This window comes from Colobus angolensis, unplaced genomic scaffold (assembly GCF_000951035.1).
Source record: "Colobus angolensis palliatus isolate OR3802 unplaced genomic scaffold, Cang.pa_1.0 Scaffold103, whole genome shotgun sequence".
Classification (NCBI taxonomy): Eukaryota; Metazoa; Chordata; class Mammalia; order Primates; family Cercopithecidae; genus Colobus; species Colobus angolensis.
In genome coordinates this window covers 2860102-2875684 of record NW_012111253.1, presented here as the reverse complement: position 1 = coordinate 2875684, position 15583 = coordinate 2860102, and the positions used below count along the sequence as shown (strand labels likewise).

The window sequence follows — 15583 nt, the reverse complement described above, 5'->3', positions numbered from 1 at the left end:
TGATCTAATTGGGCCCCAGTTTCCTTATCTGTTAATTGGGAGTTAGAAGTGGTGGTTTCTAAAGATGCCTACGTCTAATATTCTATGGTGTTACATTAGTTTATTTTCACTTATTCCACAAATATTTTTTGATGACCTACTGTGAGCTAAGGACCAGGATATAGCTGTAAAAAATATACATATTGTCTCTGCCCTTCCGAATCTTACATTGTAGGGATGTGGCAGGGAGGAAACAGACACAGATGTTAAAGGACTCATTACATTCATAATTTATTATAATTGTGATGTGTGCACTGAAGGGGAAATAAAGGCAGGCTGCTGTGACCTGGTTCAGTAGAGAGTCATCAGGGAAGGTTTCCCTGAGGAGGTAACATTATAGACCTGGATGACTAATGGGAATCAGGCTGAAGAAAAGATGGACCAAGAAGATTCCTGGCAAAGGCCATGAGGTGGGATAGAGCCTGGCACAACTGAGAAGAAGAAAAATGAATTCTGTGACTGAAGAGAAGGGGAGGGGCGGCATGGCCTGGGAGAAACTGGCAGTGACCATCTTATGCAGGGCCATGAGCAGGAATTTATATTTTATTCTCAAGACAATGGGAAGCCATGGAGGGTTTTACAGATCACTCTGGGGATGGACAGATAGATCAATAATGGTAAGCAAGTATAGTCAAATGCGAATGGCAGAGCTGAATTTGGGTGGTGGATATAAGAGTGTTCACTATAAAGTTCTTTCAACTTTTCTGTATATTTGAACATTTTAAAATAACATGCTGAGACAAATCACTCTGGTCACAGTAAGAGGAATGGATTAAGGGAGGATAAAATTGGTGGTATAGATGGCAGTTAGGAGACTGCTGCAATAATCTTGGAGACGGGTGATGGTGGCTTGGACTAGGGTGGTGCCATGCAGACAGTGAGAATTGGACAGGCTCTAGAGATATTTAGGAGGGAGAATCAATACGATATCCTGATTGATTTTTACCTCAGGATAAGAAAGAGGCAGAAACCAAAGATCAATACCAGGTGTTTGGTTACTGTTACTGGGCGGATGATGGTACCAGGTACTGAGACAGGGCAGGCTGGTGCAGGAATACATGATGGGAGGCAGATGGTGGAATGAAGAGTACAGTTTTTAATCTGTTGAAAACATGAAGTATCCTGGTGGAGATATCATATGGGCGGTTAGATCTGGGTCTGAGGCTGACAGGAAGGATCCGGGTTAGAGATGTGAGTTGGAAGTGAAAAGCGTATGAAACCTTGAGAGTACAGTACACAATAATGCCTGGAAGGCTCTATAAAGTGAGGAGAAAAGAACTGAGCACTGAGGAATCCAATTTTTAATAGTTTTGTAGAGAATGAGTAAAGACAAAGATGAAGCAGTGACTTGTGAAGCAGAAAATCAGGGTCATGTGATATTATACAAGGCCTCTATTGATGGGCTTTTGGGTTGTTTCCAATCTCTTTCAATAAATATCCTTGTATGTACTCTTTTCTCATATATGTATCTATCTCTGTAAAAAAAATACTCAGAAGTGGAATGGTTGGGTAAGATCTATAACTCATTTTGAATTTCAAAGTGTTTATTTTTTGAAGGAAAAGATTGCTTAGAAAAGCCATTAAATATAGATAACTTGGTTAACCATATTTAATGTGGTAGTGGGTAGGACTGGTTAAATAAATTTGATACATCCCTATAATTTAATATCTTGTAGCCATAAAGAAGAATGAGACTGTAGTATTTTCTGATATGGAAGAGGAGAGAAGAAGACTTAACTTTTCACAATTTTGAACTATTTGAATTCTGTGCCATTCACATGCATTACCTATATTTAAAAATGCTATTTGTAGTTCTAGACCATACTTTTGCCTTTTATTTCCAAGAGCAACACCAATAGATTTCTGATATATTTTTGCATACTTGAGTTTTGCATTATGGGAATACCTAGTTAGATGTTGGATTTTATGAAATCATGATACAGAGAGTTGCTTTATGTGTGGCAAAGATCTGAACACATAAAGTTCATGCTCTTCTTGAGTTCAAGTTATACATTTTAAAATTTATTATTTTTCATATTTATTATTAATGAATAAATCCACTTTGTTGTGTCTATTCCAGATATGCTTCCAGATTTCACCATCACCACCCTCTTACCTCCCCTAAAAATGTAATTGAAGACAGAATGAGTCACATCAAGTCTGAAGACATTTTATTTTTCCTATGTGGGAAGCAATGATGATCTTACACTTTTTGTTTTCTGTTTTTAAGAAGGGCAACACAGGGATATGCACAGTTTTTCTTTTAAGTACCTTGCTAAGCGACACTAGACTAATAACCATTTTCTAGAATTAGGTGACCTATTTCTGAATAAAATTGAAATTGGATTGCTTATTCCCTTACTAATAATAATACTAAATATATAGTCTTAAATCAGTTTTCAAAATTCAAGAGGAAATCTAGAAATATGGAACAACTAGCAGGAATAAGCCTGAAGATGATTCTAGCTCTGTTACTACTAAAACTCAGTTTCTAAACTTTTGAGGATTTTTTATGAATTCATATGAAAAAATGAGCTCAGAGGCTAGAATATGACTCCAGAACATACTTTGGTCAGGTATGTTCATGCTCAAGTAATCGGACTCTGCTCCAAATTTCTTGACATATGCCCTCTTATCCACCTTAATAAGCATAGCATTATGCCAAGGACTGCAGTGAAAAAAGACCACTGGCCTAAGATCGATAGCCTGGATTTAAGTCCAGATTTAGTCACAGCCTCTATATGGCCTTGGGCAAGATATCTCAGCCCTCTGAAATTCACGTTTGGAATCTGCAAAATGAGGAACTGGGCCTGAGGTTCCTTCTAGCTTTAACTTTCTTTGCATCTAAGTTTCGTGGCTCAAGCATCTGGAATTCCAAGTGAGAGAAGATATGGTAGATTGAACTGTTGGCCCCAATTCTTCATCCCTTCCTGCATCCTCACTCTTGTCATGGCTTCATTGTGGGCAGTGCATATTTCCCTGCCTCTTCATCTTGGCCATCTGACTTCCTTTGACCAATGAGATATCAGTAGACATGACACAACCAGGGGCTGAAAATGTACCCGAGCAGTGGGGCTCATCCTATTACACTTCTGCCATCCAGATGCTCTGGCTAGCCCTTGGGCTCAAAGAGGATGAGGCATAAGAAGCCAACCTAGAACCTCAGGCCTGTAGCAGGAAGCAGAGGTGTCATAGCCAGTCTTCAGAACTATGAGAAAAAGGATTGTCATTTTAAGCCACTGACATTTGGTGTATTTTTTTCATTCAGCATTATTGTGACAATAGTTAACCACTGCAAAAGGAGATAAGAAAAACTCAGTGAAGGAGAAAACAAGGGGGCAGAGAGCAGATGGAGTCTTTGATTCTCTCCCATAACAGGGCAGAAGAGAAACAGAAGTAAAATAGCAGGTAGAGTACCTCCTTTTTCATTAAACTAGTCTCATCAATGAACACAATTGAAAAGGTACATCAATTGACCATTATTTCTCATTTCCTTTTAGTTAATGGCTTAGAACATTTTATAAAATAAATGTTTACAACAGAGCTAACTCTTAGGTCATCAGTAGGGTGACCCTACATCCCAATTTTCCCAGGTCAATTCTAATCGACATCAATCGTTCTGATGTAGTTATTTAGCTCTCTTTGTTCTCAAAAATAAACTGATTTAGATGATAAATTCTATAGTAATCACAGAAAGCCCTGTCAGTCCATCTTGAAATACTACTTGGTTAATCCACAAGTTTGCTGCAATAACAGGACAACCCCCTTGCTCAAGCAACCATCCCTACAATGCCTTCTTGAGAGCATGTGGATTCCTAGAGTGAGTAAAAGTTGGCCAGTATCATTTCTTCTAACTTTTCAAGTGATCTGCCTTCTCAGTGGTCCCCTTTCTCTTCAAAGGATTTGAGGAAATCTAAAGTAACTTATAATTAGCAAATGAACGACCCCAATCTCAACTGTAGTTTCAAATGAGCTTGTGCCATTTCTTTTATGGTATAAACCCTATAAACCTTTGCACAATTTGCTCGTTGACAGGACAGAGTAGTACACTTTCTATCATCCAATGAAGAAGGCCCTGATTGGACGAAAATATATGTTTTTTAGGCACTCAACAAGGCCCTAAATGTTCATGCTACTGACATCTCTCCCTTCATGTCCCAATACTGTCAGATGAGAAATGGCAGGGAAGCAGAATCCCAGGTCTCAGTTTGCTACTGGTAGGAAAAGACAGCCAGATAGGCCCTGGTGGCCTCATTCTTGGAGAACTGGTCCCTTTAGAGTCTACACTTTCCCATGCTGGAACGAAGCATGAGTACACCCTCAAAAGGAGTTCCAGGGTTGTTGGCCATCTTCTGCCAAAGGCGCTGCTCTTCCCCCTGAGAGTCCATCCAATCCACGTTCCTCCCATGGCTCACACCTGAAGAAACGAAATGGGAACATTATATGTCACACATGAAATGTTTTTCTCTCCTGCAAGGCATCTATCAACTTCTGAGGGGGCCTTTTGACCAGAGTGCCTTTTACTGGCTTGTTCTCACTTAGTATATATAGTGAGTGGTGTTAGAATTGAATCAATCATTTGCAGCCTGCACTATTCTCTAATGCCTAGGCCATGTGAGGCAAATCAGGGTGGCCCTGGTGACTCACTTGTTCCCTACTTTAGCAGAGAGCTGGTTCATCTGGACTGTGCTAACATGACAGAAGAACGGGATGAATTTGGCTCTCTTTTTCTAACAAGGACACTTTTCTGACCTGGGGAGTTTTCCTTTTAGTGGTATAGATATTTTGGCTCCCCTTTATCTATAAATAAGTAATTACCATAGTGATAAGACCTTCCTCAACAGAAATATTTACCATGGTGTATGCAGATGGTCTCATCTATGTCTGGCTTAGGCTATGGGATAATGAGAGTTAGGGGGACTGCATGTGCTCTACTACTGTAATCCCTCTTCCAATTCACCCTGTTACAGTTGTGTCTTGCGGCACCAGTGGTGGGTTTCCTTGATGTGTTTTTAACAACATTGGTGTTATTTTTATGAAAAAATGATTTCTTTTCAATTCAACTGGTATGAATAATAGCTGCAAGTGCTGGACAGAATTGAGAAGATGATGAAGTAATGTTGGTCTTGAAAGTCGCTCTCCTCCTATCAGAAGGCTGTGCTGTCTTGGTAATCATCTTCTGAGTAAAATCTGAAGCAAGGTCCAAGAAAGTACTTAAAATTCACTTAGACTAAAGTGTAAGTGTTAGTCTACGAAAGGACTGAATATAAACATTATATCTTCCAATCTTCTAGCCTAAGGATACAAAGGTACTGTAGTTATATTTGTATTTTAACAATGAATAGATCCTTAGCTAAAGGAATGAAGCATTTGTGGTAATTTCAGGATTTAGCTGAAACTACATATGTATATCCACTGCACATCACACCTGCAAGAATAGTGCCCCCAAATGGGCCCAGTCACAGACCATCCCTGTGGGTCCCCAAATCCCTCACCACTTCCAGAATTCAAACGAACTCCTCCCAGAAAAATGTTGCTGGAAAAGGCCTCCTTGTCCCAGATGGTAAGTTCTAGGCAAACATTCTTTATATCCTGGGGATGGATGCCACTGAACATGAATGTATGATTCCACTGAGGGTTAACACTCTTTTTTATTACTAGAGTTTTGTGCTTGGTGGCTTTGCTATCATCAGGGAGCAGGTAGCTGCAGGAGGAAAAACAATCAAACCATCAGTAAGATAGCAGACAGAAAATGTCAACGTGCACGCAAGTGTGAGGTGTCTATCTGATTTTCCTTTCCAGGCTTCTATATGCTTAAATCTGGATTTATATAGCGGAATGACTTGTTATTTTTTGCAAGTGGGACAATAGTAAAATGCCCTCACTCTCCTTTCTAATCCTATTTTCGTCCTTCCTTCCATCTTGAAAAGAAAATACCTCCTGCAATAGACACTATTGTATGCCCTGTTTCACATCTTTTTGGTCCTCCTTGGAGCTGACTTGCAGCCAGGATGGGAAGTTCCTGATATGCTTTCAGCTTCCTACCTCAAGTGCCTGTGTCTTTTGACACAAGGAATAAATTCCTCTAATTAAGGAATTTATCTGATGTTGTGTTAGCTGGCTCAGCTTATGTGCAGGAAACTCTGGGATTACTTGGAATTTAATGCCCCGGGGCAACCTTTAACTGATGAGTTTGAGAAATTGGTGGATAATTCCCCAGCTTCCCTGTCCCTCGAAGTGACAATCCTAAGATATATTCCACAGAGTTCCTCACTGCTTCCCCAATGGAATCAAGCTCCAGTTGTCCACAGTGGTAACCTGCCCATTATCATATGTTTTAATCAACTTCTCTTTCTTCCTTGTCTCATTTTCTCCACTTCCTCACTGGTGTTTCCTGAAATCTCTTCAAATAAAACACCTGTATCCTAGGTTTTCTCGACCATGGTCAAAACACTGTATGAGGCTCTAGGTATGTGATAAAAATGGCTGTTTTCCCTCTTCAGGGAGCATACTTTAGAAAAGAAGACATACGTACATATGGAATTAGTACATCAAAAATGAAAAGTGCTACAAGCAAATGACTTTACAATAAAGAAGGTACATTAAGTCACTTAAGATTTCATTTCATGTACCAAGCAGAGACTGATTATCTCCTAATATCCATTCTCTCCTTGTATTCCTCTAAAAAACGCTGTGTTTTTATTTGAGCACAGTGTTGCCCAGAATAAAGATTACATTCCCCAGCCTTCCTTGCAGCTAGAATAGCCATGTGACTGAGTTATGGCCAATGGGATATAAGAAGTAGTGCTTATGAAACTACTTCTTACATCTGGAAAGTGTCCTGTCAGCTGGAATTTGTATGGGATAGCTGAAACATGAGCAGCTATCCTAACCCATTAGGTGGATACCATAATGAGATGGAAAAATCCTGGGTCCCTGATAATCATGATGCTTCCATACCTGCCCTGGAGACCTTACCTTCAGTCTTTGTTTACATGTAAGAGAGGAAAAAAAAACTTGTCTTGTTTAAGCCACTGTTCTTTTGGCTCACAGCCAGACATATTGTTAATGGATATATTTTATATTATTAAACTTTACAGAGGGTCTATTCTTGCTCCCTCACTGTCTTTAAAAAAAATCTCATGTCTTTAGAATCAGCCTAATGTTTAAGTAGTATTATAGACAGAATTTACCAGAAAGTTACTGGCTTTTGTTTTTCTTTCTAGAACAAAAATAGTCTTTTATTATTTCTGCTTTATAAATTTTCCACAAGATAAAGTGAATACTGCTCCAGAAGATGTCAAGTAGCACCGCAAGTTCACAACATGGCCACAGGTTGGGAGCCATCTCCTCATTCCACCCCAGACAGTAAGCAGCACAGGCTTAAACTGGATGGTAGGGCTAATGACACAAATTGTAACTGCAGTATCCAAAGAAAGCATTTCTTCTATGCTCAAATCCACTGCAAGAAAGAGTGAAGGGCAGATGTGCCAGGATTCAGGCACACACACTCACCAATGGGGAGGCCCCAGAACTGCTTCTCCCCACTACTGGCTTTACCAAAGTTAGAACATGTGGCCAGGCACAGTGGCTCATGCCTGTAATCCCAGCACTTTGGGAGGCTGAGGCAGGCAGATTACGTGAGGTCAAGAGTTCGAGACCAGCCTGGCCAATGTAGTGAAACCCCCACCTCTATTAAAAATACAAAAAAAAAAAAAATAGCTGGGCATGGTGGCACGCACCTGTAATCCCAGCTACTCAGGAGGCTGAGACATAAGAATCACTTGGACCTGGGAAGCGGAGGTTGCAGTGAGCTGAGATGGTGCCACTGCACTCCAGCCTGGGTGACAGAGAAAAACTCTGTCTCAAAACAAAAACAAAAACAAAAATAAAAAAACAACGTAACAAAAAAACAACAAAAAGGCAAAGTTAGAACATGTGAGAGTGAACCCAAACCATTTCCTTGTAGGAAAAAATATACTTTTCTAATACAGCATGAGAAGAGGAACAATATTGCCATCTGACTCAAAGAATGAACCTCATGGTCTGGCATCATGGAAATTTGTTTTACCTTATGTGCTTTATGGAGTTCCATGAAGGCAGGGATAATACGTTATTTATTTTTGAAAGCATAGCACCTGGTGCTTAGCACATGTGCATTTTTGTGTGTGTTCGAATGAATGAAAAATAATCTTGCAGTCTTAGTTCCTCATTTTCCAAGATAAAAATATCCAATAGTCAGAAATCAAAAGCGATTTGATGTTTGAGTTGCCTAGAGTTGGGTAAGAGTATCTATTTTAAGGGCTGCATTCCCTCAAGAAGCTGCCCTTTGCTCCACAACTTGGGCACAAATGTCTGGCAGGTGGTCTTGGAGCCTCTCCAAAGCACTCGACAATGGATAAATCCAGCAAGGATGCTCTGACATCTCTACTTTTTACAATTTCCCCCAAGAGAGAAAAATATCAAGGATCTGATATTTTGGTTATCGTTGCACATTGCCAGTACAAAATGATAATAACGAACAATAAAAATACATTACACCTAGAAAATCATATTTTTTCCACTTTTTCAACAAATGAATCTTACAGAAAAAAGTTGACTGTCTTGAGAGTAAGAGTGATGGGAATTCCTGAAATATGTTGGAAACAGAGTGACTGCTAGAATCAGCAGTTCCCTCAACATTTGTGTTGTTTTAGATGTAAGAGCCAGCATTCAAGGGTAGTTCTCACCCATACACTTCTAGTAAACAGAACACGGAAGGCTCACAGCCACCACTGGCTTGTGGATCACAGATCCTTTCATCTCTTATTAAGTATCATCCAGAAAGAGCTAAAACAAAGTTACCCCTTCACAAAGCTATCAGATGTGCCTCCTGACTTCACTGCTGTCAAATTCTTTGCCTCTTTGATGAACACTTCTAGTATTCCTCCAGAGATTACAGGTGACTCCTTCTTCTTTCCCTTTTTAAAAGTCTTATTTCCTGTGTCAGCCACCAAAATGAGGGAATGGTGGGGAGAGAGAAAAAAAAAATAGATAAATCATGGGTTCCATTTCAAAATTTACAAAGATCATATACAAAGATATATTTCATTTGCTGACTGAATTGGGCCTTTACATTATTGTATATTTTTATTAATTTAAACATTTTTGCCCCCATTGGATTCCTTCCAGATAGGTCTTTCATTTGTGTTTGTTGAAACAAATGAACAAATAAGTTTAAAACTTTAAACACTCCCTTACAAAGCGTATCTTTTCACAGGGTATAAAGGCATGGAATGCCTAAGAGTTTTCCGGAGCACCATTCCTGCTCGTAGTGAGAAATAACTATGATGAAAGCAATATACACACACCACAACTCCGAAAGAGAAAATTCCATAACTCCCTTTGATAGTTTAGTCTTACAAATAGTCAGTTTTAGTCAGAGTCAGCTCTAGAGGCTACAGCCCAAGCAGTTACATTTTAGGGTGAGAGAAATCTCTTTTCCACCTCACTTTTCTATTCTATGAAATACGTTCAACATGAATGATATACACCAGTACCACAACCAGCACGTTTATTTAGTACTGTTTTAAGCACTTTACATATATGAACCTATTTATTCTTCACAACAACCCTTTGAAGTGAGGAAATTGAAGTCAGGAGATAGTGAGTTACTTGCACAAGCTCACACTGAAAAGAGTTATAGTGAACGGGAGGACAGAGGAGGCTGCCTGCAAGAGTTGATGGTAAAAGAAAGGCAAGATAGTTTGGATGCGTATCCTCACCCAAATCTCATGTTGAAATGTAATCTCCACTATCGGAGGTGGGGCCTGGTGGGAGGTGATTGGCTCATGGAGTGGATTTCTCATGAGTTGTTTTGCACCGTCCCCTTGGTGCTGTCCTCACGATAGTGAGTGAATTCCTGTAAGATCTGGTTGTTTAAAAGTATGTGGCACCTTCTCTCTTTCTCTTGCTCCTGCTCCTGTCATGTGAGACCCCTGCTCTACCTTCACCTTCTGCCATAATTGTAAGTTTCCTGAGGCCTCCTCAGACGCATATGCCTGTTTTATGCTTCCTACATAGTCTGCAGAACCATGAGCAAATTAAACTTCTTTTATTTATACATTACCTAGTCTTGAGTATTTCTTATAGCAATGCAATAACAGCTCAATACAAAGGGGAAGAGAGATTTATAAATTGACTCCATCTGATTTTTTCCTTTAAATCCTGTGTTCTAGAACAACTTCTTCATCAAGACTCCCTGAATAGTTGTGAATGTCATAAATCCATGGAGCAGTTTCCTATGCTTGCCTCCCAGCAGCCTGCCTTCCCCCAACCCTGGGGGAAGATCCTATATCTTTGGGACTAACAAAAAACAAATCTGACCACCAAGGCTGGTTTCTAAGTATGAATTTTGTCCTTTCCTTGTAAGAATCCTGCATTCTTCCATATATGGTATACACATCTCAACTCTCCCCAAAAGACAGTGACACCTAACCCTTTATGTTTTGTTTGTGTAATATGAAAGACATAGAATGCAGCCAGTCCCTGATTCCCACTACCACACTTCTAGAAACAGAATGTCATTGATCAAAGTCACTGATTTTTACTCTACCTTGGAGTTGTTCTGGTGGAAGCATCAGATTCTCTTCTGGGGGAATGTAACGTAAAACAACTGTCAGCTCTCCTTTGTATTGAAGGCCAATATCAGGAGCAAACTCCACCTGGCCAAGGAGAAACAAGTAAATTGAAAGAGTATGAATGATTTGCTTAGTATTGTAGTCCACATTTGAATGTGCAATATTTACTTGGTGGCATAAATGTGACAATCCATTCCCATTTCAACTCTGTTGGCTCTCATTGATTTAAGAGATACCTTAGGTAAGAGAAAAGAGAAAAGAAAGGCTGGACAACTCTATGAAGGCATTTGCATAGAACCTTTAACATTTAAGTAAAAGGAATTTTAAAGAAGACATATAACTTATATTTGGCCAGTCAATAGATATTGAGCACCTGTGATGCATTGATGACTGGACCTATCACTGAGTTTACATATATAGTTTGGGATGTGAAGAAGCAGGAATAAAAATGCCACTGAAAGTACCTCCAGAAATTACTTCTCCGTGTCATCTTTGATGTCTTTTAAGGCTTTCCCAAGTGATCAAGAAGGGAAAAGTAGGCAATAATGCTTGATTCACGTGGGGCTGCCAGTCATCAACTGTTAAAAGCAATATTGGTAATTCATATAATCAAAATTCAACATGGAGAAAGTGGTTCACTCAAACATTGTTGGTGGGAATGTAAAATGGTGGAGTCACTCTGGAAAACAGTTTGGCAGCTGCTCGAAAGACTAAACATGCAACGACCATCTAACCAGAAATTGCACTCTTGGTCATTTATCCCGGAGAAATGAAAAAATTATATCCACACAAAACTTGTATACTAATATTTGTATCAGCTCTATCTGTAATAGTAAAAAACTGGAAACCACATAGATTTCCTTCAACAGGTGAATGGTCAAACAAACTGTGGTACATCCATACCGTGGAATACTATTCATTAATAAAAATAGAATACACTATTGATAAATGCAACAAGTTGAATCTCTAGAGAATTCTACTGAGTGAAAAAAAGCCAGTCTTAAAATGACATATACTTTATGATTTCATTTATTTAAGTAACATTCTTGAAATGACAAAATTATAGAGATGGAGAACAGATTAGTGGTTGCTAGAAGTTAGGGATGTGAGTAGTGGGAGGGAGTTAGATGTGGTTATAAAAGGTCAACCTGAGGGACACACGTGGTATTAGAGCTGTTCTGTAACTTGACTGTGGTAGTAGATACACAAACCTATAAAGGTGATAAAATTGCATAGAACTTAATATACACACACGTGTGCACACACACACACACACACAAATGAGTACAAAACTGGGAATTCTGAATAAAATTGGTGGATCATATCAATGTCAATATCTTGGTTGTGGCTGGGTGTAGTGGCTCATGCCTGTAATCCCAGCACTTTGGGAGGCCTAGGTGGGAGGATTGCTTGAGCCCAGGAGTTTGAGACCAGCCTGGGCAACACAGTGAGACCCCAAGTAGCTAAGCATGGTGGCATGCACCTGTAGTCCCAGCTACTTGGGAGGCTGAGGTGGGAGGATAGCTTGAGCCCAGAAATTTGAGATTATAATGAGCTATGATTTTGACACTGTACTCCAGCCTGGATGCCAGAGTGAGGCCCTGCCTTTAAAAACTTAAGCAAAACCTGGTTTGATATTATAGTACAGCTTTGCTATAGGTTACCATTGGGGAAAATCAAGTAATGAGTACATGGGATCTCTCTGTATTATTTCTTATAACTGCATGTAGATTTACAATCATCTCAAAATATGAAGTTCAAATTAAAGAAAATCAATGTGCACATGCACCCAGAACCTCTGCTCTATAGGTCTCCCACTTGCCATTGAGTCAACTGAACTTTGAGTTCTTTCACAGGTAGAGCAGGAAAGGAAACTTTTGTCCAGGTTTTCCTTTAGAGATCTGACTTCTGAGTCAAGAGCAGAGAACTGCTCTCTCAGAGAGGGCAGAATGAGAGTTCAGAAACCTAGCCCACTCATAGCTAAGCCAGAGACTGTTCAAGACTTGGCATAAATAAACAAATAAATAGTAAAAAAAAAATTAAAAATTACTGAGACTACTAAAAAGAAAAGGAATCCTTGCCTGACTCTCCCTTTTCTTTCCTGCTGGTGATAGTAAAACTTACTAGTAAGGGTGGGAAAAATGCTTGAAATATTTTATTCAACCTTCTTACCCGGGGCAAAAATGAGAATATATGGTAAAATAGACTATCCATCTAATATTTATCTGATTATTTTAGACCAAGTTCCTTGTAAATGGACTCTTCTTTTTGTTTTGACAATCTCAGTAAATTTTAGTTTAGGTGAATATCATAAGTAGAAAATAATAATGGATGTTATGACAGATTAAAGATGGTTACCACTTTTTTGGTACTGTCATCAATGAGAGATGGGGTATTTGTGACCTCTCCTTGGGTCTGAGTGGGCTCTGTGATTGCTTTGACTAGTATTGACTAGTATTATAGAATATGGGTCCAGGTCTTAAGAGTGACAGCTTCTACTTTCTTTCTTGGAATGGGTATTTCTGAATGCTTCCTCTGGGAACCCATGCTAAGAGAGACCCAAGCCACAGAGACAAGCCGCATGTAGGTGCTCCAGCTGGCAGGCCTAGCTGAGTTTCCAGCCAGCAGCCAACATCATGTGCAAGACACGGAAGTGAGCCAATTCGAACAATCAATACAGTTGAGATTTTCGATGACATCAGCCTCAGTCAACCATCTGGCTGCAGTGGCATGAAAAACCCTAAGTCAGAACTACCTAGATGAGCCTAGTTAACCCACATAATCATGAGAGAGAATAAATTCTTGCTGTAAGCCACGAAGGTTTAAGGTAGTTCGGTATACAGCAATAGTTAACCAGAGCAGGCTGTGTTTGCTTTTTGAGTGAGATCTTCGGGTAGGAAAAAGTGATATGTGTAGGAATCACATACTAATATACAGTGTGCTACTAGAGATCAAAAACATGCATTATTGGGATTTACCAACGTTCCATTGGTTTTTAGCTTAAAATATACTGTTGACACCGTATAAGTATAGACCTCAAGTCTTATGAAAGGAGAACACAATAATGATGAAGCTTGTAGCATTATAATCACATATAAAAAATTAAAGTGGAGAGTCATATTGCAGCCTGCACATGTCTAATGTCTTAGGGTATTTTTGATACTTATACCTTGCCAGGAAATTCCTAAGCAACACCCTCTCCTGGCATAACACCATTGTAATTATCCAACCAACTATTACTCAGAAAAAGTTAGCAGAATCCAATCATATTCAATTCAAGTCCACCAACACATATGGAATGCTTACATTTTTTTGTTGTTGTTGTTGAGACGGAGTCTCGCTCTGTCGCCCAGGCTGGAGTGCAGTGGCCAGATCTCAGCTCACTGCAAGCTCCGCCTCCCGGGTTTACGCCATTCTCCTGCCTCAGCCTCCTGAGTAGCTGGGACTACAGGCGCCGCCACCTCGCCTGGCTAGTTTTTTGCCTTTTTTTTTTTAGTAGAGACGGGGTTTCACTGTGTTAGCCAGGATGGTCTTGATCTCCTGACCTCGTGATCCGCCCGTCTCGGCCTCCCAAAGTGCTGGGATTACAGGCTTGAGCCACCGCGCCCGGCCTGGAATGCTTACATTTTTATAAGGCACTTTGCTAAGTGCTGTGGGGACACATGAGACAGACCCTGCTTTCAATGAGTTTTCAGTCCATCTAGTAGACATATTTGCAGTAGCAGGATCTATTAATTCACACTTAGTTAACTGACTCATCAGTTTAATTAGTGTTCTTCATCCCTAGTGAATAGCAGAATCTTTCCTGCAAAGAACATGCATCTGCTCCCTTCAGTTGAATTGTATGCACACTGAGAGTCAGCTGCGTTAGTTAGTCCCCCAAACTCTTTAGGCCAGGCATATTTGTAATTGTAATTATATAGTTTAATGTCACATAAATTTATGAGTGCAAAAGACAGCTGCTACTATAACAATTCTGTTGAATATTTTAGAACTAAAGATTTGAAAACAAAGTTGCTATTGGATTATATGTGGGCTTGAATCTATGAAAGGTTAGAAAAAATCATAAATTTTTGAGAAGAATTTGCATTTGATTTACTTTGAAAGTATTCTTATGTTCTTGTTTCATTCGAGAAAAACTCAAATTAGAATCTGCTGATGATGATGCATTAGGAGGATAATTTATGCAAGGAATATATGGCAGAATTTTACTTACTGAATGAAATTCAAACAAAATTAATTGTCTCTGTATCAGAAGACTTGCAAATGAATGTACATTTATTTGGTTTAAGTTAAAAATAAATGTTTAAGAAATGCATTGGGAAGCTATAGTAATCAAAACAGCATGGTACTGGCAAAATAACAGATACATAACACCAACGGAACAGAATAGAGAGTCCAGAAATAAATTTATGGTCAATTGATTATCAACAAAAGTGCCAAAAATACACAATGGGGAAAGGACAGTCTCTTTAGTAAACAGTGTTGGGACAACTGAACATCCACATGCAGAAGATTGAAATTGGACCCTTATCTCACACCATATACAAAAATCAACTCAAAGTGGATTAAAGACTTAAGCATGAGACCTGAAACTATAAAACCACTAGGAAAAACATAAGGGAAAAGCTCCATAACATAGGTCTGGGAAATTTTTTTTATATGACCCTTAAAACACAAGAAACAAAAGCAGAAATAGGCAAATAGGACTGCCTCAAACTGAACTTCTGCACAGCAAAGAAAACAATCGACAGAGTGAAGAGACAATCTGCAGAATGAGAGAAAATAGTTGCAAATCATACATCTGATACAGTTTAAGTTAAATAATTTAATATCCAAAATACATAAAGAACTCAAGCAATTCAATAGTAAGAAAACAAATAATCCAATTAAATAATGGGCAAAGGATCTTAATAGATATCTCT

The 15583-nt window shown here is 39.2% G+C and overlaps 1 protein-coding gene across 1 annotated transcript in view; it reads right to left on the bottom strand.

Annotated features, from left to right (window-relative positions):
• Positions 1-4313: 4313 nt before the first annotated feature.
• Positions 4314-15583, bottom strand: part of SYTL5 (synaptotagmin-like 5) — a 228280-nt gene continuing 217010 nt past the window's right edge. Inside the window, exons 15-18 of the mRNA XM_011942009.1 lie at positions 10634-10742; positions 8884-9019; positions 5535-5743; positions 4314-4456 (exon numbers count right to left, since the gene is read on the bottom strand). Of these exons, the coding sequence (XP_011797399.1) occupies positions 4314-4456; positions 5535-5743; positions 8884-9019; positions 10634-10742 (597 nt within the window). The remainder of the gene's footprint in view (positions 4457-5534; positions 5744-8883; positions 9020-10633; positions 10743-15583) is intronic.